At 45.5% G+C, this 25,331-nt stretch overlaps 2 protein-coding genes across 16 annotated transcripts in view; one reads left to right on the forward strand and one right to left on the reverse strand.

Moving 5' to 3' along the window:
• LOC149364873 (receptor-transporting protein 4-like) overlaps positions 1–3,760 on the forward strand; it is a 48,072-nt gene extending 44,312 nt beyond the window's left edge. Inside the window, exon 4 of the mRNA XM_089574838.1 lies at positions 663–3,760. Within this exon, the coding sequence (XP_089430964.1) occupies positions 663–818 (156 nt within the window). The 3' untranslated portion in view covers positions 819–3,760. The remainder of the gene's footprint in view (positions 1–662) is intronic.
• Positions 2,387–25,331, reverse strand: part of LOC149364874 (uncharacterized) — a 41,201-nt gene continuing 18,256 nt past the window's right edge. For 11 of the 15 annotated variants that reach the window (XM_089574826.1, XM_089574829.1, XM_089574822.1 and 8 more), the window contains 5 exons: positions 15,542–16,249; positions 12,813–12,872; positions 9,690–9,969; positions 7,297–7,409; positions 2,387–4,828 (listed from right to left, as the gene is read on the reverse strand). In XM_089574826.1, coding sequence (XP_089430952.1) covers positions 4,745–4,828; positions 7,297–7,409; positions 9,690–9,969; positions 12,813–12,872; positions 15,542–16,249 — 1,245 coding nt within the window. In that variant the 3' untranslated portion in view covers positions 2,387–4,744. The remainder of the gene's footprint in view (positions 4,829–7,296; positions 7,410–9,689; positions 9,970–12,812; positions 12,873–15,541; positions 16,250–25,331) is intronic. The other 4 variants (XM_089574827.1, XM_089574821.1, XM_089574834.1 and 1 more) reach the window with 4 other exon arrangements.

Below are 25,331 nucleotides of genomic sequence, written 5' to 3' on the forward strand. Positions count from 1 at the left end.
TGTCGGCAAACGGTTAGCATGATACGATTTTCTCCGACGCGCGGTGGCGACAACTACGCCGGCTGCGGCTTTTCGACCGAACGAGCTGTATACGCTGCCGCGTGACGATTCCCGACATTGATTTGAAGCCGCACAGGTCATGTGGCGAGGCCGAGGCACCACTTACTGTGCCGTTTCACCAGCCTTGTTTCACTGTGCCACTTTTACCGCTACCAGCGCGAAGATTGGCACACATGAGCAGACGGACAACTGCACGGTGCAGTCCTGGATACAATAGACAACAAACTGTCAATAAATGCGATGGATGAAATTTACAGCCCACGTGAGTGCTGCTGACACCGGCGAATTGTCGCTGGTGCCGCTATGCAACCACACTCTCGGCACTCAAGTTTCGTGGTAGTCTGGGAGACTTTTCCGCGAGCGATTTCTGTAGGCTGGTTGGCAATTGGCAGGGTAGGAAAAAGAGGCGCGGCAGCTGCTCCACTCTGGGTGGACACATCCCCACCGCGAGGAAAGGGTTAACGTTAGTGAAAATGGGAGGGAGGGACAGAAAAGGTTCCACAGCAGGTTCCAAAGTGCTTTGTAGTCCGCCCACTGTGGCCACACCACGTGGCCGCGATAGCCGTAGCAGGGTGACCAACACTACTGTCGACCCTTTGCAGGTGCTGGTGAACATTTACAACCGGGTGGGCCAGGTCTACTACGGCTTCCAGCAGCCGCCCATCCACAAGAACCGACGACCGGGCAAACCGCGCAACCCGCACAACGCCGAGCTCTGTCAGGCCTGCAAGGACGGCGTCTGCTCCGAGCGGAGATGATTCCGTTACCATGCGACAGAGGGCGCACCTAGCAGCGGCCCTCCCGCCCAGCCACACCGGCGCCCCCTGGTGCGACGAGGACAGTACACGTAAACCATTCGAGAAGCGCTCAACAGCTTCCTGAATGGACGCCGGCCATTCTGACCACGGCCACGGTGACTATCCGTCCTACAAGCCGACCTGACGCAGACTAGAGCGCTCTCCGAAGTGGACGAGCTCACTGCTGCCAGATCTGTGGTCGCTCTGCGTGTCCGTGTCGGCCCCTTCCTCAAACACTTTGCTCTCGCGCGTACCAAAGTCTTCCACTGAGACTGGATACCTAAACCAGTGGCCTTCCTTTGCCAGGGGAAAAAAAGAAACGTACGATGCCGAACATGGGGCCTGTGCACCCTGGCACAAGACTCTCCTCACAGATATAGGCAGTAGCCACACAAAACAATTTATAATGAACTGCCCACACAACCACGCTACTCTGAATACATTTTGGCGTTGGTACGCAAAATACTGCAGACAAGATTAAGCAGGCAGAATCGTCTGCCTATCTGTTTGCCTAAACACACCCAATTTGTAAGTATGATTTTAAACCACCCACGGGAAAGGGTGGTTCCTTTCATGTGCTCAAGTGGCATTGCTTCTGCATGCATTAACGAAGAAGAAATGACCACTTTACCTACATTTGGACAACAGAGCCTTTAAGAAATTCAGTTTTTTTTTTACGTTGCACTTTTCTACGCTGAGGATGTTAGCAGCCGTCCGACAGGCGGTGAACGTGCTTGCTAGTGCTTATTATACACTGTACTTATTTGGCTGCCTGCACATGGTATCATGACAGGAACCAAGTAGACATCTGTCACAGAACACAAAAACTGTGCCTATATTCTTTTATTTAGGTCTTATGCTTCAAAGACTGCAATGTTCTTTCCAGAATTATTCTATAATTTTTCTATGAAGATAGTTTGGCCAAAACTTAAATACTTCTCTCGTTCACTACACCGAGTTGGGCAAGTACAGAGCTGTTCACTGGGGATGGTGTGGAAAATTAACCACCACTCCCTTTTCACACTTCTCACAAATCCCCGTTCATGCATCTGCAGTGGTCACCCCTTACAATGCTTGCATGTGCACTTATGCAATCGCTTGCATTGCAAGTGTAAGAAATCACAAAAAAATAATTTCGAAAATGCAATTCATGACTAATTTTTCTGGGAGTGGATGGCGGCAAAATTTTGCATTATGTATCAACCTGATAAACAGGCATTTATCTTTGTTTCACTCCAGTCATTCATGAAAAATTTTGCATACATAACTATGACAAAGCTGAACGCGTCCTTTGCAAAACTCATTTGGCCTTTTACATTTCAATACATCCCTCAAAGCTGAAATGAAGTAATAGCTCTTACTTAAGGCCTGGCATGCTGCATATTCTGTCATAGTGTTAGATGTTGGTTTCTGTCATCAAACACCAAGGAGAGAAAAAATGCGCTCAACATAATTTGCATATGAAGCAAGGAACCATCCAGTCAGAAGTGCAGCAAGAAAAATAAGGCACTGGATACTATACGCAACTCTTCTGAAGTAGGCAACACAAGCTCGTGACCTTTATTACCACTGCGTATTTGCTGCTTTTTGAGTTATGTGGTTCCCCTAAGTGTGGTATTAATTCAACCATGCAGGTATGTGTTTTCACACCTTAAATGCAACTGAGACCGTCATAAAACCTTTTCACACTTCACAACGGGCTTACGATATAAAACATGCACTTATGCTGCATACTGCTTTAACAAACCAAAGGGTCATTTTGCATAGCACATATGCATGCTTCAGGCAAAAAAATTGTCACTGCTGATATGGAACAAAAAAAAAAACATTCTCATGTATAACAGTAAAAGCTTCTCTTAGCAAAAATGGTGAGCAAAAAAAGTTTTCCACAAGGCCTCCCGCTATAAACGGCACGCTAATCCCTATAAAATGCATGTTTTTTTTTTTCTAAAAGAGCACACCCACTAGTATCAGATGCCAAACCCAAAACTATGCAGATACCACCCTCTAGAACCGAGAACCAAAGGTTTGCATTGAAATCGGGTAATTGCAACGGCCCCATTGTTAGTGCTTGCTATATGGATCCTTATACTGTGCTTACAATGTGGTGTAACATATCCTGTGCATAACAATGAATGAACAATACCAAGCACTGTACCCAACGATACAAGAACTCTTTACTTGCTGTTTTTCCTCCCTCAGGATAGAATAAACATGTCAAGTATTTGCTCATACAGCAGTACTGTACTAACTCTACTGCAAAAACAAATAATAAAACAAAATAAAGAAATCGTTTTTTTGCAACACATTCCATAAAAACTTTTCCTGCACTTCAAAACAGTGTCCCGGAGAAACTAAGGCTTCAGTCCACTTATTACCCTTTATCTTATCACCACAAAGTTCAGTGAAATTAGACAGCACAGATGTAGTAGCCATCAGTGAGCATGTACCATTTTGTTCTTGAGAAAGTACATGTCTACATGAACAAGTGCCTGCATGCCCAGCCTTTTTAACGCATGTGAGCTTTAATGTGAACACCAGTGAACACCATTCACACAAGCCTTATTTGTAAAGCTATGATGAAGTGCTGAGCTAACATCTAACCTCAAATAACATACTACCTTGTATGCCACTAGTACATAAAATGTTTAGCAATGTGTATAGTGTTTGCACACAGTGCGTCAGCAATCTCAAATGTTTCTTTGTTCCTGACTGTGTTTACCTCAGCTGTGATGCACACTTTTGCCTTGTTTTATCATAACAATGTTGCTTGCCTTTTGTTGTTCTTTTGAGCTTGAGTTTGTTGAACATTTCTGTTTCAAGTTATGTGTACAATAGCATTTTTGTGCATGCTTAAAACGTACATAAACTGTGTTGTGCAATAAACTAATTTTGTCATGTTATGCATCGACCACGTGTCATTTTGCTGCTAAATGAAGCAAGCTGGTCAAACATTCAATCTCAAAGATGCATTATCAAAAAATGCAACACACAGCAGAGATTTATAACAGTCCATTGCCATACAAAGAAAGCTGTATGGCCTTGAATTCAGCAACCGCAATCATGAAGTGCTAGCGGTCAAGTTTTCCTCAGTGCTTCGTTGGTAGGCGGACTTCAATACACTAAGTCCATTCTGTTGCTGAAGGATCATGAAATATTACTGACAAACAACACCCTCAGCCAACTGCTGTAAGCAGGAAGCTGAAGCAAAATATGGTACTTCTTTTATCACCGAAGAGAGCGTTTAATGTTGATCTCGGTATATAAGAAACAAGAAAACAAGCAAAAAACAAGCACAACAAGAAACAAACAAGCGCATAGTATTATTGCGTACCACTGCTCTCAAAGAAGAATCCCCCCCATACCCACAAAAATCTCGGTCCAGGTTTAAAGAAAAAGTACACCGTAGAAGCAAGGAACCATACCTAAGAAATGCACTCTGCTGTCCATGAGACTTCAGCACTGAAGCGTGTTGGCGAGGCCAAAAAAGAAATGCTTCAAAAGCCAAATGCCTTGTATATAATCACAAAGGAATAGCATCCAAGTGTCTGGTCCAGTCAGTGTTCCAGCATGCAGACTGGCCTCTTGAAGACAACACGGTCACTGGGGGATGCTTCCTCTTCTACTCCTTCCAGAAGATCACACACTCCAGCAAAATGGCTTTACCTAACACTCACTCGCAACAGCACTCAGACACAATTCTTGGCTTGTTCCCACCGGGTCAGGCCCACAACACCATGTAGTCAAGTTTGGCTTGTTTCACCGATGAACTGTACACTCACACCACTTTGCTTTTTTTTTTTCCAGCTGTGCTAAGCACAGTGGAGACCGAAAAACAACAACACAAAAAAAAAGAATGACGAAGATAAAAGCAGCACGGTGTACCACTACTTGGGGTTTGCCGCAATGCCATCTTCATGAAGGTTGTTCGGCTGCTGCTGCTGTAGTTGCACAGGGTCACCCTCGGCGCCCTGCAAAGTAAAATGCTCAGTGCTAGTGGCCCAGTGCTTGGCCGGGGACCTGTACATCCAAGTGCACCTGGTGGAAAAGTGCACCTGGTGGAACTGAACCTCACTTTCATGCACCCAACAAAAATGCAACAAATCTAATCACCGTCTCAAAGGTAGAGCATGGTAATGTGTCCGAAGCCAACACAGTGGCATCTTCAGTGCTAGCACACTTTCACAGTTTCACAAAAACACGCTAACACCTTCTCTTCCAGATAAATAAGCACGGCAGTGCAGCCAGACACATGTTTAAAAGCAGAAACACTCTTCTTGGCAGAATCATCAAGGTATAAACAACTGTTGTGGCCGGGCAGGCAAAATTTCAAATGTTAGTGCAGCAGCTATTTGTAAGAAGTGGCAATGAGATAACACCTATTCCAAACCTGTATGTCCACCTCAGTCTACTACCTATGCCTATCGAGTCCACATGTATGACTGTGATTCCTGCTGACATGATGCTGAAGGTAGCTCAAAAAGCTAAACCTGCTTCTCCCTGCGGATGGGTGAAGTGCCTATTACTAAGATAGAAAGCCCGTGTACTGTGCGATGTCAGTGCACATTAATGAACTCTAGGTGGCTGAAATCATCCTGACCTCTCCACTATGGCGTCCCTCAAAGCCTTATTCGCTATGGGACATAAAACCCCCTAAAACCTGGATCCAGTTAAAATAAAGAGAAATCCTTACGTGACTTTTGCTGCCATCTGAAACAATTTTACGGTCTCATTACAGACAGTGCATAGCAGTGCCTCCCTTGCCAAGGAAGGACAATTATTTGAACTGCTCATTCACCCCATGCTATTAAACCAGTACATCAATTGCACCTAACAGAATCCAATGCCTCAACACAAGCTAAAAGAAACATAAGTAACAGCACAGGCAGAGACAAAACTTGTGGGTAAAGGAGCAACCAAAAAACGCTGCTTAAAGGGACCATGAAAAGAATTAAGAGCCGCTTGTAAATGTTAGAAGTGATGCTCAGAAGCATTGACACCAAGTATGAATCTTCGGAACTGAGCCGGCAATTTATTATGAATTTTTAAAAATCGTGTTTTTTAAAATTCGCGGGCCGCTTGGTGTCTTCGTAGGGAGCAATTCTGAAACCAAAATCGGGAAAACAGACGTCACTAGTCCCATGACGTCGGCAGGCCACCACACGCTGTCATTCGCTAGAGCCGCGGCAGCTTCGACGTCACGGGCACACTTCCGGTAGCGGTGAACATCGTCTGCTCGAGCGGCCGCGCGACCCCCTCGGGCAAGCGCGGGCGAGGGCATTGCCTTCGCGCATATGGTTTTAATTTACCTCTGCCGCCTCTTTCTGTCGCGAGTTCGGGAGCCAAGAAAGCGCAGAGACCGGAGAGACGCTGCCGACACACGCTGCTCCTCGGGAGTGGGACAACCGGAAGTCGTAAACCGAACGTCAGCGAATGACGTGTTCATGGGCGGAGCCCAGTCCCGGAGCTGTTTTCTTTATTTTTTTATGGTACCCCGCGCGTACGAGTTGAGGGGGGAGAGGAGGAGCGTGATTTTTAATCGCCTATAACTTCGTTGTTATTGATGCTAGCTCAAAAATTCTTGCGCTGGAGTGACGAGTGATGGATTGCCTATCTTTACGTAATCTCAATAAATTTGTTTCATAGTCCCTTTAAGTGCAAACAGCAGTGCACAGCAAGTCAAGGCAGTGAAGAAAATTGGAGGTGCAACGAAAGGCTCGCTAGGGTAAAGGTAAGGGCTATTTGTTGATCCATGACGAAGAACTGGAGTGTAACACACAACAAAAATGACTTGAGTTGACACAAGAGCTGTGTTGCACCGCAACTCTTCGTCAATGAAAGGTTAAAAGTTAAACTTAGTAACAGGCACACAAATCCAAAACCAAATTACACCAGAAAGTATTGCTTCAAAAGCCACTTCACGGAGGTTGCAGGAAAAACGATTACTTGGCAGCACTCATTATGCAGAAGGTATGTCAAATGCTGGAAAATATAGCAGCCACTAGTCACAAAACCAGACTAGGCACATGCCAAAAGAGTTAACTACCAGCAAGAAAGTGGAAACAGAAGTGGAAAGGTACACAGGGATCGCCAGCAGCTGTGACAGTGTTAGAAAGAACACACTGGAAACAACGGAAAGGAAACAGCTTGCACCAGAAGGAAACAATATTAGAGCTACCGACACTCACAGCGCATACCACCAACAAGGAAAACCAGAGATGTTAATTAAACTTAAATAAAAGGAAGGCCATGCCATCTTCAACAAGTGCCGAGGGCAAAGATGGAGGAAACCAGCAGCATGACAGAAACAAAACTTAAAGGCTCCCTCAGCACCGTACGAAACAAAGAATAAAACCAAGACTGCATGCAAGCAAGCAGGAAGCAGGAAAGCATTTTGCCAGGGCGTTGCCATGCCAGTGGAAGCCACGAGCTTCGTCACCTGGTCATCAAAATCGGCAGCATCTGGCATTGGCTTCCCTCGTCCCAAGTCTCCAACTGCACCAAACGGACCGTCGTCCTCTTGGTCCTCTGCTGCATCATCATCCTTGACCGCTGTTTTGGTCAAGCAAGCACCCGACTGTCAGCACCACCTCTGAAGTCCCTAGCTCAGCCGCCAACCACGCTCTCCAGAGAGAGACATGACGCATGTTCTGCTGCTGTGCAATGCCTTACAGGCAAACGGTGTCCAAGGCACACAAGATGGACACTAATGAAAATAAATTATTGAAACAAGCCTGAGAAACCGAAAGCAAACTGAAGCCTCCTTACACCGAAGAACTCCTCCTTTCTGCTTTGCTCAGGACGCAGCCAGCCACTTGCATCAAAGATGCAACTGCAATTTGTTCTTAAACCTTGTCACCAGCAGCACGCACATGTTCACCACACGTGGAGATCTTTACATGTCTGCCTCCTTTACATATGAGATTTGGCACCATCACATTATGCAGCAGACACTGGCTATATTACACATGGCTTCAGGAAGGTTGGCAGCCATGCAAAAACCAAATGGATGCAATATGTAGCTAGAATTGTTCAAGCTACTTGTGGAACAAAGAAAGACAGAGCAGAATTATGAAAGAAAAGTGTGCTGTGCTCCTCAACTCAGATTAAATCAGTCATTGTGTCATTACTGGCATGTACCAATTTAATGTTTGTCACTCGCAACAGTGTCAAATGCGATGCAGCCAACAAAATTTACAGTGGAAATTTGTGGCTGCTGCTTTGCAGCTTCAAAGAAGTCAGCAGTACAATGCACTTTATCGGTTCAGCGTTTAAAGAACTATCACAAGACAATTCAACCTCTTTCCCTGAGCGCTTGTGGCATGTAGCACGGCGTTACACAAAAAATGTGAAAGCATAACTTTTCTTCAACAGTGAAAACCAGTGAATGGCCATGCAGAATCTGGAGAAGTGAGGCTCTTGAGTCCAATCCTGGATTATGATAACAAAGAAACTGGTGATTTCAATAAAAGTAACAATGAACTGACAAACTGGAACCCCTTGAGATTTGAAGTGCATCCATATTCTCTGCAGTTTCAGAGAAAGAAATCGGAGGACCTGTACCTCTGAAATGCCTAATAAATGTCACATCAGTTAAAGCGGCTTTTCCCAACAGGTAATCTTTGTCCTAGTAGTACACTCCAGGCATCGTAAAAGTTGTTTACAGACCCATTATTCGTTTTAATTTGCTGCTGTAGCTCGAAAGACAAAGGTCTATTTTAAATGCATTGCTCAGCCAGAACCGTACTGCAAAGAGTCCAGCCATATACCTTTAAGTGAGACAACTATATCAGCTGCCAAAATTCAGTGTACGCCAGTACACTGCAAACCATCCACTGCAATTTACACTCCCTTGTAGCCACCAGCTACAGCTTTTATTGCCAGTTTGGCGACAAGCTCTAGCCTCACTCTGTCAAATAACTGAAGAGCTAAATAACATTGAGTGAAGAAAGTTTGGCGAGTTGGTATAGATTCATGATTCATGTCAGCGCAGCAAACACAGACAGAAGGGAGAGGGAGAATAGACAAGACAGGCTAAAGAAACTTATGCTAAAGCTCTGCAGTGATTCATTTGAATCTGCCAAAAGTACCCCATGCCACGTACTAGTAAGTCATAAATAGAGTTTAAATATAGTTCAAAATAAAATAACTGATCTATACATGTAGCACTTTATACCGAGCTTCTTTCCAACCACCTTCTTTCTAGCAAGTCAAGTGAAACAGCACACTACCAGAAAAACGACATAGTTTTATGCAGCTTTTCTTCCAACTGGTTCCTCAGCAGGAACATGCTTGGAAAGTAGCCATAAATTTTGTTTGTTTGTTCTTTGTACGGCTGATACCTCCACAATGTTGGCCATTTACTGAAGGAGAAAGTTAGCCTGGGCTTCTGAAGAGAAAATTTAGCGAATGCCACAGTGAACTGCAACTAATAACAAGCTCCAGCATAAAATTACAAAATGAATAATTTCAGTATGGCCTCACTCAGTGAAGATGCTGTTTTCAAGACATGGTTGTGTAGTTCTGGTTTAGCTTAATCAATCTCAACACTCCTGTCTGGACCTGAACAGTGGCAAGCCTTTGCTGTTTTATCAGCAGTGCTTGCCATGAAGACAGATCCAAAGACTGGTTAGTGCCTGCAGCACCAGAGCTAGCCATTTAGAAATTGCATGCTGTGGCTGTAGGTAGCCTGAACCACAGCTTATGGGGGAATTTCCACCTGCCAGCCACAGAGAGTATGCTACAGTTTTGAGTTGCACTTTTATAACACATACGACCAAAGAACCCTGCCCACAGATGAGGACAATGGCAGCTGTTGCACATCAAACTCACCAGCGTTGCCGTAATCCAAGTCGTCGTCACCCCCTACAGCACCCAGCTGTTGCTGGTTCGGGCGCCCCAGCTTGGCCCGTGGCAGTTTACCATTTCCAGGCAAAAACTCCGGCCCATTGTTTGCAGACTTGGCTGGCAGTGCCTTGCGGTTGTGGCCACCTTCCAACTCGTTCTCTTCCTCAAGAACAGCGGCCACCTCCGCATCCTTCTTGTTGGCTGCTACAGCGGCCTTCGCCGGAGCCACTGCTGCTTTGTCTAGGGCAGCTGCTTCATTCACCTGTTGTGCGAAGAAAAACACAAATGGGAGTGGCCATTTTATTTACATGGCTCTGATCTGACATCTCCTCCGAGGCCACCTCACCAAATGCCTTCACAATGTTCCAAGTGTTCAACACTGTGTGGGCTGCACAAGTTTGTACATTCGCAACATATTAGTCTGTGGATACATGTTACTCCAATGAGCCTGTGCGGGGAGAATGGCAAAAGGCTGACTGAGCACAGATGAAATGCGCAGCTTTGCAACACAGAATGCTCAGAGCCTGTGAGGCAGTAAATATATCTGCTTTTTCAAGATCATAGTGCATTCTGCTAGTGCTTGGTCCAATCCAGCAGTATTTCAATTTGTTTGCCTCAACTAGTTTGCTTTAGTTTGCCAGCGTAAAGAGGTACGCTACCTGCAGCAGCATTGCACACAAGGTATGGAACGGCAAGGCTTCGATGGTGATGATAATGATTTGATTTCTAATGGAACAAAGGCAACTTAGCCAAAGAGTGCCATGGCTAAGTATTTTTGGGCTGCAGAAGGTGTGATCAAAGACCCACTTTTCAAACCGATCCACCCCAGAGAAGGTGAATGCCAGGCCACAGAAAAGCATGTGTGGCTGGCAGCACAGGAGACTGAACCTTGCATCTTCCGCACAAGGCAACAGCACGGTTTTGTATATAGTAATATCTCATTAATTCGAACCTCAAGGGACGGTGGAATATGTTCAAATTATTCGTCAGAATTATCGAATGACCCGAAAAAAATTGGGGGGACACCTTTAAGAATATGACGCAACAGCGGTTCCTCTTGCCCACGCAGACACAGGCACTGTTTCCTCTTGAACCACAATCATTATGTGAAGGACTACATGACATACATATAAAGCACCGCTCTAACCAAACCATACTAACACGCCTGCATAGCCTAGCGGTAGAGAGCCTGACACACAACTCGAGGGTCAGGGGATACAGCGATGGGTCTGCTGCATAGCAGCCTGAGAGGTGATGTTAGTAACCTGAGTCGTCTCCTGAGTGTGTATAGGAGAAAGAGGAGGAAGACAGCGGCCGATGGCCCATGCATTTGGCGCGTTGCTTGTGGTTGCTCTGATTACTGAAGACCCAAAGCGTCGCTAGTGTGGCTGGCGCCTCCTGTAACATCCCCTTTTGGTAACTACAGGAATGTGAATAACGACACCAATGCCAACAATGGCTTTTATGCAAAACGAGGCCCTTGCGCTGTTGGACAGAAGTGTTAAGAACTGCTTGCATCAAGGCAAATTTATATGATGGAATGGATTGGCAATGATCGCCTCATTTTGAGATGAGAACAGCCCGGCAATGCCCGTTTTTCTTGTTTCCTCTAATGCTTTATTGCATGCACACTGTGGGGAGCACTAAAAGCAGAACTGCTCCAAAATCGTACGGGCTCCCCGCATCCTTCATAGTGTGATGTGGCACAGCTCCATCGCTACCCGCGTCACACCTATCATAAACGGCGTGTGAGGAGGCATCACCGCACAAACAACATGTGATGAGCACGCAGTTTCAGCGCACTGGCAAAAGAACAGAACCACACTGACGTAAGTGAGGAAAACAATGCCAAATCTGAGGAAGAAAACAAAAAGGGGATCAACAAAAACACCAGCAACGTGCCAATCAATGCCCGATATGGCCCTTAAGTGGGTTAGGTTGGCTGTCTGATACAGGCTGGTGTAGTCGTCGTCGCTGTGGGTTGGTGTGAAGCCCAGAAAAGCGAAACCGAAACTAAACAGTCTGAATGTTCAAGGATACGGGGCTGCCCATTCGTCGACACGCACATCAGAGGTGGGCGAGCAACTATGCAGTATGGGAATCGCGTTCTGTCATACCTAGACACTGCCTCCCATTCGGACCCCATTCGAATTAAACAGTGCAAGATCGGTAGCATCCGAATTAGTGAAAGACTGATGTCACAGACTTACATGAGCACTGACCGGGGCCGAGCTGGCGGTTCGAAATATCCGGAGTTCTGAATTAATGGGAGTCGAATTAACGAACTGTTACTGTATCAATACAACAGAGTGGGCAAGAAGAAATGCTGTAATAAAGACCCATTCAAGAGTAGTTTTCACCACTGAAGCAATTGTGAATTGTGAGGTTTACCATACCGAGGCAACACATGGGCTATAAAGGAGGCCATAGTGGACAGCTCCTGATTAATTTTGACCGCCTGGGGCTCATTAATGTGCATAGACATTGCACAGCACACAGGTGCTTTTGCATCCCCCCCCCCCCCCCCCCCCCATTTGATCCTTGCCACAGCCAGGATTAAACCTGTGACCTTGCGATCAGTAAGCCAAATGCCCAAGCACCATGGCAAGTACCGCCGCAAAATTAATCAAAAGGGAACTTTTTTGCATTTCCACCTTATCAAAGCATAAATGCCATGATCATTGTAAAACATGCCACCATACGCTCATCAACAACGTGCCTTGACTACTGAGTCCCTCTGAAAGACGAAACCTTGATTTCTGTTGCCTTAAAATAGATGACTACGCCAGACCAACACACTGACAGAAGAAATATTTAATGCCCCAGTGCACAAGTGTGACAAAGAGTGACTACACCTTGTGATTTTTGGTATGTTTTATGCAATATAACTTGTCTAACGTGAACATAATGTGAACTCTGAAAAACCTTCCTGATATAAGCGTTCTTGCAAAAAAGAAAAGGAACATAAAAAAAAAACAAGAACTGAGGAACATGACAGAAGTGCCCATCAGGAGCTCTTGTTGTAAACCTCCTTGTTTCTGTGATGTAAAAGATGGAACTTAACCAGCACAGGGCCAATGTAAGAGTGAAACACAAGTAAGCACTCACGGGCTCATCTATGACATCAAGAGACTGCGGAGCTGCAATCACATGGTCCTTTGCTTCCACCTAACAAGGAAAAATGAACAAGGCAACAGCTGACAAAACAGAGGGGATGATTGTCAGGTGGCAGGTGGATAGAGGAAAACCACTCTAAACACAACTTGCCATCTGCCATGATTGGCAGCTGGAGACTTCACACAGATGCCGACGCTGCAAGGCAGTTTTCGCCTTCATGGCCCTCCCTAATGCTATTGCATTAAATGTGCCGAGGGTGCGACAGGACGTCGAACTACCTCACAGTGCAATTCTCATGGCAGCATTTGCTATGAGACAGTAGACGGATGTTCAGACCCCCCTGATACTGTACAAATCCCCTCTTTTCTATCAAGAACCCATCACACCCTGTTTGCGGAGTTCAATTAGTCATGTCACGTGCCGATGATACCTCTGTCAACATCAGCATTTAGTTAAGAGTATCATTTTCTACACACACTATTCACTCAGTTTAAATTATATGCACTTCAAATGAAGTGAGAGTCTAACGCGGCTGGACATTACCCTCACCTTTCTCTTGTGGCGGCTGCACATTACCCTCACCTTTCTCTTGTGGTATCAATACCGTATTTACACGAATATAATGCGACGAGAGTGTTAGAAATCTCATGAAAACAAAAAAAAAATAAAACATTACAATTACACTGCAATCCCATCCTGCTCAAGAAAACCACAGCTGAGGGCTTGGAAAAAAACGGAGACTGCACGCAAACATTGGAGGGGAAACTTAAAGCTGCACTAAAGAAGATTCTGAGCTCGCCTCAGGACAATAATTCAAAGTTTTTAAGAATGCTTGGTGCGTGTAGATTGAGTTCCCGCACCAAAAACACGAGCTCAGAATCCTTTTCAGTGGACCTTTAAGCTCCGCCTTAAGGGTATGACACGACAGCTAATGCATTATTGCCCATATATGCAGAACTGCTCATTTTCAATTTAGCAATCATAGATACCTGAGAACCCTCCTACCACTCCTGGTGCAGTGGTTAAGTGATGCGCCAATGCCCTGCGATGGCAGCTGGCACCGGTGAGACTTGTGTGACCCAGGTTGCTCTTCGCAGCAACCTCTCGTGACCACTCATTAACTGCCACCTGTGACTGTGCACAGTCTGTCACAATCCGATGGGCAGGCTGTGATGACACCACAAGGTCACGTGACCTAAGTGGCCCACCTGCCTCCTAGGTTGCTTCTCTGGGCATTTTTCATGGCTTTTTGCGCATGGTCAATGATGCCGATGACAGATTTTGTGCGACACGAGCTCCTCAACACTATTGCTTTAAAAGTACCGAAGTAATGAATACACCGATATTACATGAGAGGTAACACTTTAGAAATGTGCGCAACATCATCAAGCACAGCAAAGCCTCCGAAGCATTAACGGACGCAGCCTTTCACGCAGCAGCGGGCGCCGGCACTGTGCCAACGTTGCTTCGTGTTTTCGTGCTGCCCAGTCCTGTGCCCATTCACCCTTCATTCCTTTTCCTACTCCACTGAGCACTTTCGGTGCCTTCTCTTTCCAAACGGCCAGCGCCGCCTCCTTTCCACGTTCGTAGCCACCCTTCTCTTAGCGTGTTCCCCCCCCCCCCCCCCCCACACGCACACACACAAACACAAGGTGGTCAGGAAAGCTGGCTTCCCCTAGTAGCTGCAGAGCCTGGTAGTGAAACCCACTGCAGCTATCTTGAGGAGCAGCGAGGAAAAAAGATTGTGTTATATCCATACCTTGGTACAAATATAGTTGGTTCTGGAACCGAAGAACTAAGGAATCGCATAAACACACTACTTTCCCATAGTGGCCAAAGCTGAGCAACACTCACATGCCCTCAAAATCTCCATTACATTGGGCAAGATTGTTTTTCCACCTCCAGTTGGCACAGTGATATGCAGACGATTTATCTAGGAAAAAAAGTCGTCAGGACAAGCGAGCGGCAACTTTGTTACTGCTGTATAATTTGAGACACTGCTGGTTAGGTAAATTTATGGGGGTTTAACGTCCCAAAGCTACTCGGCTATGAGGGACGTCGCAGTGAAGGGCTCCGGAAATTTCGACCACCTGGGGTTCTTTAACTGGGGTCCTTTTACGCACAGTACACGGACCTCTAGAATTTCACCACCACTGAAATTTGATTGCCGCGGCCAGGAACGAACCCGCGTCTTTCGGGTCAGCAGCCAAATGCCATAACCACTGAGCCACTCGCAGTGGGTAATTTTAGACCATACTAGCAAAGGCGAAAGTTGGACTTTGCATCTTTAATGTGTGCTACTAATGTATACAACTTAAATAAACAGCAGTTAGTAACAAAAGACCACGGTCCTTGGCGTCCTGTATTACTCTGCTGGCCGATCGCAACAGTAATCGAAATAAGCTTTTTAATGTTTGGCTCTATTAAACAAGCCAGGCATCAAAATTTTAGACCTTATAATTTTTTTTCTTGCGATAAGTCTTCTTATTTAGGTAACAAGAAAAGTTTCAACACCAGACTACTTTTTCGTCGTGGAGGGCTGTCCTGAATGTGAGTTTTGGGTACAGTGTGGGTGCAGATTTGAGTTGTAGCCAACTATTGCAAAATAAGAAGATAGCTGGCAAACATCTCTGCAATACGCCCACATTGCTATCTGTACGTTCTCGAGACTTTTGTCCCTGATAGTAGATGAAATTGACGTTGCATTAAGGAAGCCTTACCCCAGCAGCCGATGGCTGTGGCTTCACAATGTTGGGAGCAGGTAAGACTGGAGGGCCCTGGTTCACAGGGGGTTGTTCAGCCGGCTCCACTGGTGGCTGTTGCTCCTGAGACTTCCCCATGGCTGCGACCTGGCCCGGCCGTGGAAGGCGACGCACCACGGGGAGAGAGACAGCTTTGGGTTTCGGGAGCCCATGTCCCACAGCTTCAGGCTGGTTTAGATCCAAGGGCGCTGGAGCAAGCGGAATGTTTGCTTCAGGAAGGGGCCCCAGGTGTGACCCTGGCTGCTGCGCACCTTGTTGCCCATCCTGAACTGGTTGCACTGCTGGCCGTGCCAAAGGCTGTGGTTCCGCAGGCTGCCTCACAGGCTCACCAACCGCACCCAGCTGCAGGGCAGCTTGGGGAGCACCTGGCTGCGACAGGGCTAGGGGCACATGGCCAGCTGGCAGAGGCAGTTCTTGCAGCTGTGCAAGCCCACTGTTTCCTTGGCTGGGCTTGTCGTTTGACTGGAGTGGTGGCGCCACAGCTTGAGACAAAGAGTTCGCTGCAGCGGCAGGCAGCTCCCCGGGCTGGCCATGTGTGGAGCTACCCTTCACTGGCTGCTGAACGGCTGGCTCAATGGGGGAACCCAGAACCTGTTTGGCAAGGTCTGGGTTCCTGACAGCGGCCACGAGCTTCGAATCATTGTTGGCTTCCATGCCACCAACCACCTTTTAATAGGGGAAACAGAAAGCAAGGAGAAAACACTGGTAAGCAGTAACAGAAAACAGCGAAAAGTATTACTAAAAACAAGGCTTAGAGTAAGATCAGCTGTGGCAATTGCGTCAAGCAATTGGCAGCATAGTGGCACAAACTTTGCTACAGTGTTCATGTGTAATATGGCTGACTGATCAAGTGAAGCAAAACAGCACAAAGAATCAACATACAGGAGTTGCACTACAGCCCAGAGAAAGTTTTACAACAAAACTAACATAGAAAAATGCATTACAGCCAAAGTAAACAAAAAATGTCCACTGCAGTTTCTTATTTAACATTTTCCAGCGATGGTGTGCTGAACAGTATGCATTGTACCACAAATAACACATACTGAAACATAATGTGCACTCACTGGCCTTATACAAATTGTGGGGACACCTTCGTCCCCTGCGTTCGCTTTCCCGCAACGCACTAGTTCCCTGTGGTTAGCTCCCCCGCAAAGCACTCCTCGGTTCGGTTACTTTTGACTAACAGGGGAGGGCGCTCGCGTCGCAGCGACACCAGCGCCACAAATGGCGTTTTGCTGCGCGCGCGCGAGGGATAGCCGGCTCTCTTCTCCCTGGGATCGGGAAGCGACCGGACGTTTCGCTCGCAGCTCCGCTCTTCGTCGACGGGCGCTCTTGGTCGGAACTGGCTCCCGCCGAGCCCGTCCCGCTCGGCCTCGGAGTTTATCCCTTTGCCCTACCGTGGGCGAACGTTCGCTCGTAACCGTGCTGGTGAGTCGGACTTCCTCGATTCCTCAGTGTATTTTGTTGCTAGCTGGCGTTATTGTTGTTATAGCAATAAATGCCTTGTTTGTGTCAGCCAGTGTGTCGTTCCTTTGTTCCCGCAGAGCAAGGCCCGCCGTGGTCGGCGTGCGCTCGGTAGCGTACGCGACCACGGGGTGGGGTCCGCGCGGTTTTGAACTGTGTCAGCCGCGGTTAAAAGGGGAGAACGTGTTTATCTCCCCGATTTTTAAACCCCACAAAATACAACATTCAAGTCAGCAGCTTTGTCCTCTCTATGCAAGGAACTAAGCCCATACAATATGATGAGCACTACCAATATTTTGTAAAGATTTTGTCCAAGTGCCACTTTAAATGTCTTACTGCTAAAAGCTAAAGAACTGCAGATACAACTACATTTCCTGCAAATTTTAACACTCCGATGACAGAATCCAGCTAAGCCACACAAGCACTTGCAGACTCCCAACACACCAAATTACAGAACTATTGCTAATTCAATGAGAAGTCCTGTAGTATTTGTAAAAGAAATGGTCCCACAATCTACTCAGTCATACAAACAAATTTTGGATGTCCAAGGATTGCTTCCCTTTGGCGTCTAGCTAAATTTAATAAAACACATGTCTGGAAGTCATCAAGTTATGACAAGCTATGACAGGGTTAAATGGAGAGACATGGGAAAGGCCTTTGCCCAGCAGTGGGCATAGTCAGGCTGATGATGATGATGACAAGCCTTCATCACTAGCATGCACAAAGTAGCAGCGAGAGCAAGATCATGTGGTTTTCTGAAACGTTCCCATTGACATATTGATGCCCTGCCCCTGCCAAAGTGTAGCCTTCATTATTATAGGCCATCAGGTCTACGTGCCCCTCAGTAAACCGTGCAGCATACTGCCTAGCAACTCTGTTATGCTCCTCCTTTACACCTTTTTTTCACACACACACACACAGCATACCAGAGTGTAGAATGGCTCAGCATGGCTGTCTTGAATATTTTTCAGTGTGGGCAGCTGTGGCTAGTACAACTCATTCAGTGCACGCACAGGCACCATGCTACACTTCGGCATGTCCCGAGCTTGCTTTACACTATATGGTTCTGTTTCAGCCATCTCTTAAATATCGTTGAAATTCTGTACCCACAAATTTTGGTTTACGGTTTATAGGGGTTTAATGTCCCAAAGCAACTCAGACTATGAGGGACACCGTAATGAAGGGCTCCGGAAATTTCGACCACCTGGGTTCTTTAACTTGCACCGACATCCCAGTACATGGGTTGCACTGCTGAGATGACGAAAAAGCAATACAATTGATGATGTCGTGGTCACACCCTTTACAACGGCATGTAAAAACATACACTCCATCTGCTGTCTAAAATTTACCCAACAAGTTCTATGCGCTTAAGTGGCCTCTTCGTAGATGGCTAAGGCCGATTCTGAAGGCAGCGCAAAAGGGACAAGGACAAGGAAGGCACAAGAAAACAATAGGACAGGCGCCTTCTTGTGCCTTCCTTGTCCTTTTTGCGCCATCTTCAGAACCAACCTTAGCTATTAATCGACTGGCCCAAACCAGAGTATTTCTTGATCGTAGATGGCGTGACATAACCACATTTTAATTTTTTACACAAGTAGTACCGGAAGTGGCAGGGAGTGAGTTAAAAAAAGGCAACACGAGTATACTCGGGTGTAGCGCGGGTGTGCGTGTGTGGTCTCCCGAGTTATCTCAGGAGTATCAGAGAAAGGGTTAGGAAGGAACTGAATTGTGCAAGTTTTAATGTCCCGAAGCGACAAATGAGCTTTGAGGGACACTGCAGTGGAGGGCTCCAGATTAATTCAGACTACCTGGGGTACTTTACAGTGCACTCACATCGCACAGCACAAGAGGACAGTTTGGTATTTTGCCTCCATTGAAATGTGGCTGCCACAGCCAGGATCGAACCTTGGGATTGGCAACTGAATGACAAAGCCACTGAACTACCACAGTGGGTTAGTCCAATAAAGTAGCAGAACGGATTACAAGAGCGTTGAGTGTTGAAGACCTTGCCGTCCCGGTTAGCTAAGTTGGTAGAGCGACTGCTCCGGTGAAGCGGTGGTCAAATCAAATCAAATCAAATCAAAAATTTATTTTCAACATTACAATGTTGATGGCTTCCGTGACAAAAAGCTGTGAGGACAGCTTGACTAGGTCAGGGAACCATTTTGGCAGCAGCGACTTCATATACACTTCAATAATTCAAATACAAATGAAATCTGCAACAGAATACATACATTGTCTTACTGAGTACAATAGTTAAAATGCAAGTGAATATTGTAATGGAATACACGGACTTCATTCATCAACTTAACTACGCCACAAAAGAACAATGTGCCCTACAATAAAACTACGCAACAAACGAATAAAAATTAGTACCATAAAGCGTTTTACCCATGAGATCCCGATGAGAAGGCAAACACACACACACTCACTCTGTATGCCCAATTTCACAATTACCACTCAAAATCATATAACAGTCTTAGAAAATTGCCCAGAAACAAACATGCTGCGCAATGCGGTGCGCGTTAGGGCAATGGAACCAGAAAATTGTGTTTTAATCTTGTTTAATAGAAATGGTACGTTGTACGTTAATGTTTGCAGAAGATAATTAGTGCGTGGCCGCGGTACATACCATTCCTCAGACGCTCTGGTTCGATATGTGCGAGTTTGCAAAGTAAGAGTACACAGCTCCTTCAGGAACTTCTGGTAAGATACACTTGAGAAGTACAGCAGGTATAGTAGACGGTAATCGTAAATCTGTTGTATACTGACCAACTTGAACTGAGTAAAGAGGTCATGAGTGTGGTGAAAGTATGAAACATTAGCAATGCAACGAACAGCTTTCTTTTCGAGCCTATGTAGTATAGTTATGTTTTTTTTAGTAGTCGTGGCCCAAATTAACGTGCAGTAGTTAATGTGGGACCGAAAGACGGAGTGAAAAACTTGAAGTTTAATGTTAGTTGGAAAAATATCTCGAGATCGACGTATTAAGCCAACAGCGGAAGAGAGTTTTTTCACCAGTTGCTGTATATGCGCATCCCAAGTCATACGGTGCGATAGTACCACTCCTAAAACCTTGTGCTCTTTGACTATATCGATTGTAGAGCTGCCCAAGCGGAGCCCGCCAATCAAACTTACTGGTTTGTTTTTTGAAGCAAACAGAATGGCTTTTGATTTTTTAGGATTTATTCTTAAACAGTTTTTGTTCGACCAATCAAGCAATTTGCAGAGAGTTTCATTAGCGGTATGCAGTAGGTGAAAACTATTATCTGATGTGAAAAACAAGCTGGTATCATCAGCGTACAAAACAAACTTGACATGCTTATCAATACGAACCACATCGTTCACATAGATATTAAACAAAAACGGTCCCAAAACGCTGCCTTGAGGGACGCCGCATGGTATTTCTTTAAAGGACGACAGACTGCCATCGATAACTACAGACTGCATGCGTGTTGCAAGGTATGACTTTAAGAGTGAATGGGGTATGCCCCGAATGCCATAGTGATACAGTTTATTAAGGAGAACAGTATGGTTGAGGCAGTCGAAAGCTTTGCTATAATCTACAAACACCCCAAGCGTTAGTTTATTTGCATCCATGTTTTTGAGTATCAATTCCTAGACTGTTGAACATTACTTTGGTTTTCTGCATGTTTATCTTTAGCCCCCACTGTTGTACCCTGCCTGTAACTCATTGACCATGCTTTGCAGTTCATGTCACGAATGACTTAGCAAGGCCACGTAATCAGCGAATCGCAGATTACTTAGGTATTCTCCATTACCTCTCATCCCCAATTTTCCCCATTTCAGGCCCCGGAATACCTCCTGTATGCAGGCAGTGAATAGCATACAAGATTTGTAAGCAAGCAAAATGCTAAACCTCCTAAGTGGAACAGGTGTGCATGGTGCTTGCCACAAATTGTGCTCTGCTTTTCTGCACCACACCAGTAGTAGCACTCTGGTGTAGTATAGCCACTTAGTTTTTTGGCAACAGCTTACATCAGTTTGCCTCTCCCCAGAGCTTTTCTTTGTTGTTTTGATTCGCCTCTACATATATCCAGCTATGGTAGCTACATTACACTAGATACCTTCCTAGCCATGCGAGCACAAAGAATATACCAATTCCTGCTCTTTCTAGAGAACACATGAATAATGCATCTAATAGTTAAATAACCACGAAGTGCAATAATTTCAAACACCGAATGAACTGCTTAAGTACATGTGATGTAGAGCCTACTGTTCTCTTGTGCATCTAGTCTTATACAATTATAATTTGGGAGCCATTTCTTTCGCAAAGGGATTAAAAATCACCGCAGGTCCAATGCCAGTAGCTGGGTGGCTCATCTGCTAAAACTAAACATCATCCTGCAAGAACATGCTAAGGCAGCTCATTTTGAAGCCACACCAGAGACTATCTGCAACAAATGAAATGCAAATTCGACAACTGAAACAGGAACAGCAAAGTGAGAAGATTTTAGATGAGGGAGACTGAATACAAGAGCCCTTGATTTCTAATTTGGTGCCACAAAGACTGCTCCGAGGAGGTCTTAATGCCCCCTGCCTGAAGTTCTTCTCCAGCAGATAATATATTTGTGCTCCTGTGTTCACGTTACGAGTATCCTGTTCACGTTTACTTTGTTGCTGACAGCGTGCCAAAAGCGGCTAGGCTGAAACAGTTTTCCTTGTTGTATCACGACATAACAGGTTTGTGAAGCATCACATAAATGCTTATACTCAGGGTGAGCCATCCTGCCAACTACACATACCAGAAAGAGGAAGAGGTTTTTCCTTCGATATGGAAGACGACAAGCCTAAGACAAAATGGGGCACATACACCAGTCGAAGAACAGTTCCTCTTCCTCGACTGTGCACAGGTCTCTACATCACTGGCTTCCTCCTACCTGGCGGCAAATTCTAAATATCTCATGCTTAAAAGGAATGCTGAGGGCAATTTCATCCAGTGGCCCTTCTGGAGTATGTTGATGTTTGTTTGGCAGCAAAACATTGGTTTATTACCAAGAAAATTGTGTTTAAAAGTTCTCCCGCTACTCGATTCAAACTCATGACATCTACAGGGGAAAAGACTCCATGATTACTCTTTCTAAGTGAATCGTGGTGTAACCTAGCCTCTGGGATCCGTGCCCAGAAAACTGTGTCAGCCCACTGCAGTTTACTTGCGAAAACCACAGATTATGGCGACACCTGTATTTCATTTCTTGGCCCTTTCTAGCTTATAAAAGATCTCTTTCCAGTGAAACTAGCATCTTCATCCTTAAGAAGCGGCAATCTTTCGATACGATGGGTGTTTGTGTTCTGCAAGAGGTGAGGTCAAAGGCCTGTTTTCTCAAGCATTTCACCCACAGAAGCAGAGTACCAGGCCAGGGAAAAGCTTGTACGCATTAAATATTCTCAGCACAAAGGATGAGACCAACCCCACATCTCCTAAATGCAAAGCAGATGCTCTAGCCACTAGGCCCCAGCTACAGTATTTAAAGGTAACCAGACCTTCATTACTTTGCACGAAATTATTTTTAAAGCCATTTTTCGCAGACCACTGAAGAATGGAGTAATTTGTTCAAAAGCTGTTCGAATGGATTCCTGTCACTGTTTTGAATAACTTCTATTAAGGAAACACTACATTCATAAAATGAGAGCTCCATCCAGTTATTGTACCATCAAAATTGATTCTCCGACTCTTTCTGACTATACTGACATTTGACTAGCATCAAAAGATGCATTTATAGCCGACGAAACAGGATTTTAAAACCTTCCCACCAGTCAATCTAAAATCATGACATCATTACTGAAAAGGATGAGTTGCCACCATTTTGATGTGAATGGAGGTGCAGTCTAACTTCTGGGATCCGTGACCAAATATCAGTGCCGATGCATGCATTTTACTTGCGAAATTGGCCGGTGATGGCAACACCTGTATTCATTTTTTATTCTTTTAACTTACAGAAGCTCCGTTTTCAGTGAGAGCGGTCCCTCTGTCATTAGACCATGGTAACCTTTCAATACAGACCAACTTCTACTTCTCACCATTAACACATCATGGCAGTATTTGCGAAGAAAGATGAACCATGCTTCAAGTCACCTTTCTGACAACTTTTAGACTCCTCCTGGTAAAGCTGGAGCAGTTACCCTTTGTATCAATTACACAACTACTGCAACCAGGTAGAGCACATCTCAGCACTGTAATGTGAGCAGAGACTTTGCACTGTGGCAAGACAATCACAAAAGCATGTACATGCAGTGCGTTATAGAATTCCTAATACTTTTTTGCTGCACAAACCGATGTTTGCTGTGAAAAAGGCTTGCAGAGTTGCATGTGCATTTCTATTTGATGCCAGAGCAACTCATTTGTTTGGAGAAACCGATGTTAAATCATCATCAGCAGCAGCCCAATTACATCCACTGCAGGGCAAAGGACTCTCCCATATCCCTCCAATTCACCGTCCTGTGCCAGCAGAGGCTGTCTTTATCTTATCCCTGCGAAAATTTCCTAATCTCACCATCTGCCCACCTGATTTTCTGCCGCCCCTGCTACGCATGTCTTTACTTTGAAGCCACTCTTGTTACCTAAGGGACTATAGGTTATCTTGGCTTCACATTACATGCCTATGCTCATGCCCATTTCTGCTTCTTGATTTCATCTAGGATACCATTCACTTGTGTGTCCCTGACACACACTACCCTCTTCCTTCACTCTGTGGCAGAGATGGCTTGCTGAAACTTGTGGTGGAACCGGTCCATTGGAAAGGTACATAAATTTCAGGCAATGGCTACAAGGAAACCATGCTGGTTTCCGTAATCCTTGGTCTGTTTCACGTACTAATCCGTATAGATCCGTATACCACCCATGTACCCACACAAGGGAGAGTAGCAGATCAACAACTGCCTCATTATGTAGAAACTTGGCCTTGTTAGTATGACACCTTTCAAGCAGTCAGTACACAAGAAGACAAGGATACAGAAGGCCAGACAAGCACTATGTCGAGTTTTCGTATTTGCTATGCATGGTTTGACATCCTGAAGCTGCATACGAAATATGAGGGACTCCTTAGTAGAGAGTTGCAGATTAATTTTGGCCACCTGGTTTTCTGCAATATGTATGGTTTGGTCTGATCTGGATAATGCAAATTCAACACTGCGCGTTAACACTATTTTCATTGGTTTTTCTTGTCCTTGCCTTCCTATGTGCTGTTTACTTCAAAAATACCTCATTTTACTCAAGGAAACTCCATAAACAGCTTGTGAAGCATTGCTTGCTTCTATGATGCACCACTAACAGCAGCATTACTGCCTTACTAAACCAAAATCTCCCTAATTTTGGACATAAAGAGCGCAGAAAGACGTTGGTGAATAAGACAACAGAGAGGCGCACGGACAAGCGACAGAAAAATGCAGAAGCACATCTGTCTGTCGTCTTCACCCATTCATGCCTTTTTATATGCTTTACATCCAGATGAATTACCTGCCAGCCCAGACCCATACCTACTTAACTTAACAGCTTTGAGCTTCAAGCGTACACACAAAGTATACATCTCCCCTTCCCCATCCTCAAGTATGAGGTAGCAACCAGGATGCTAGCTCCACTTCACCTCCCCACCTTTGCTCTTCTGTCCCAATCTAGTTAGTTAGTTAGTTAGTTTATGGGGTTTAACGTCCCAAAGCGACTAAGGCTATGAGAGACGCCGTAGTGGAGGACTCCGGAAATTTCGACCACCTGGGGTTCTTTAACGTGCACTGACATCGCACAGTACACGGGCCTCTAGAATTTCTCCTCCAAAGAAATTCTAGCCGCCGCGGCCGGGATCGAACCCGCGTCTTTCGGGTCAGCAGCCGAGCACCATAGCCACTGAGCCACCGCGGCGGCCTTCTGTCCCAATCTCTCCCGGAAGAACTTGCTTCAAGAGAGATTGACAGTGGCTCATGCAACTACTTGGAAGGCTCTCAGCCTGGCAGAGCGTGGCATTGCATAACTGTGCATACTTTATGGCTGTCCGTCAGCAAATTGCCAAAAACAAGAAGCTTGCACCGACACTCAAGCAAGGCAAATGATACTATTGAACAGGTGCCTATAGCTGATATCTGCTGTTAAAACTGGTTTCTTTAAGGTCAATGGGCTGTAAACTAGTTATCTATACCAGCAATCAGAAGGAAGCATAAATACAGTACAGATGTGTGCCAAAGTTGGCCACACCCTAGGTTTCTTATCTGAAGCACCGTCTCTGTGCCTTACACTGGCCATTAAACACCAAGTGAAGATGCCTCCTATAAG

Source organism: Amblyomma mixtum, chromosome 2, assembly GCF_055824585.1.
Source record: "Amblyomma mixtum isolate Tamu chromosome 2, ASM5582458v1, whole genome shotgun sequence".
Lineage (NCBI taxonomy): Eukaryota > Metazoa > Arthropoda > Arachnida > Ixodida > Ixodidae > Amblyomma > Amblyomma mixtum.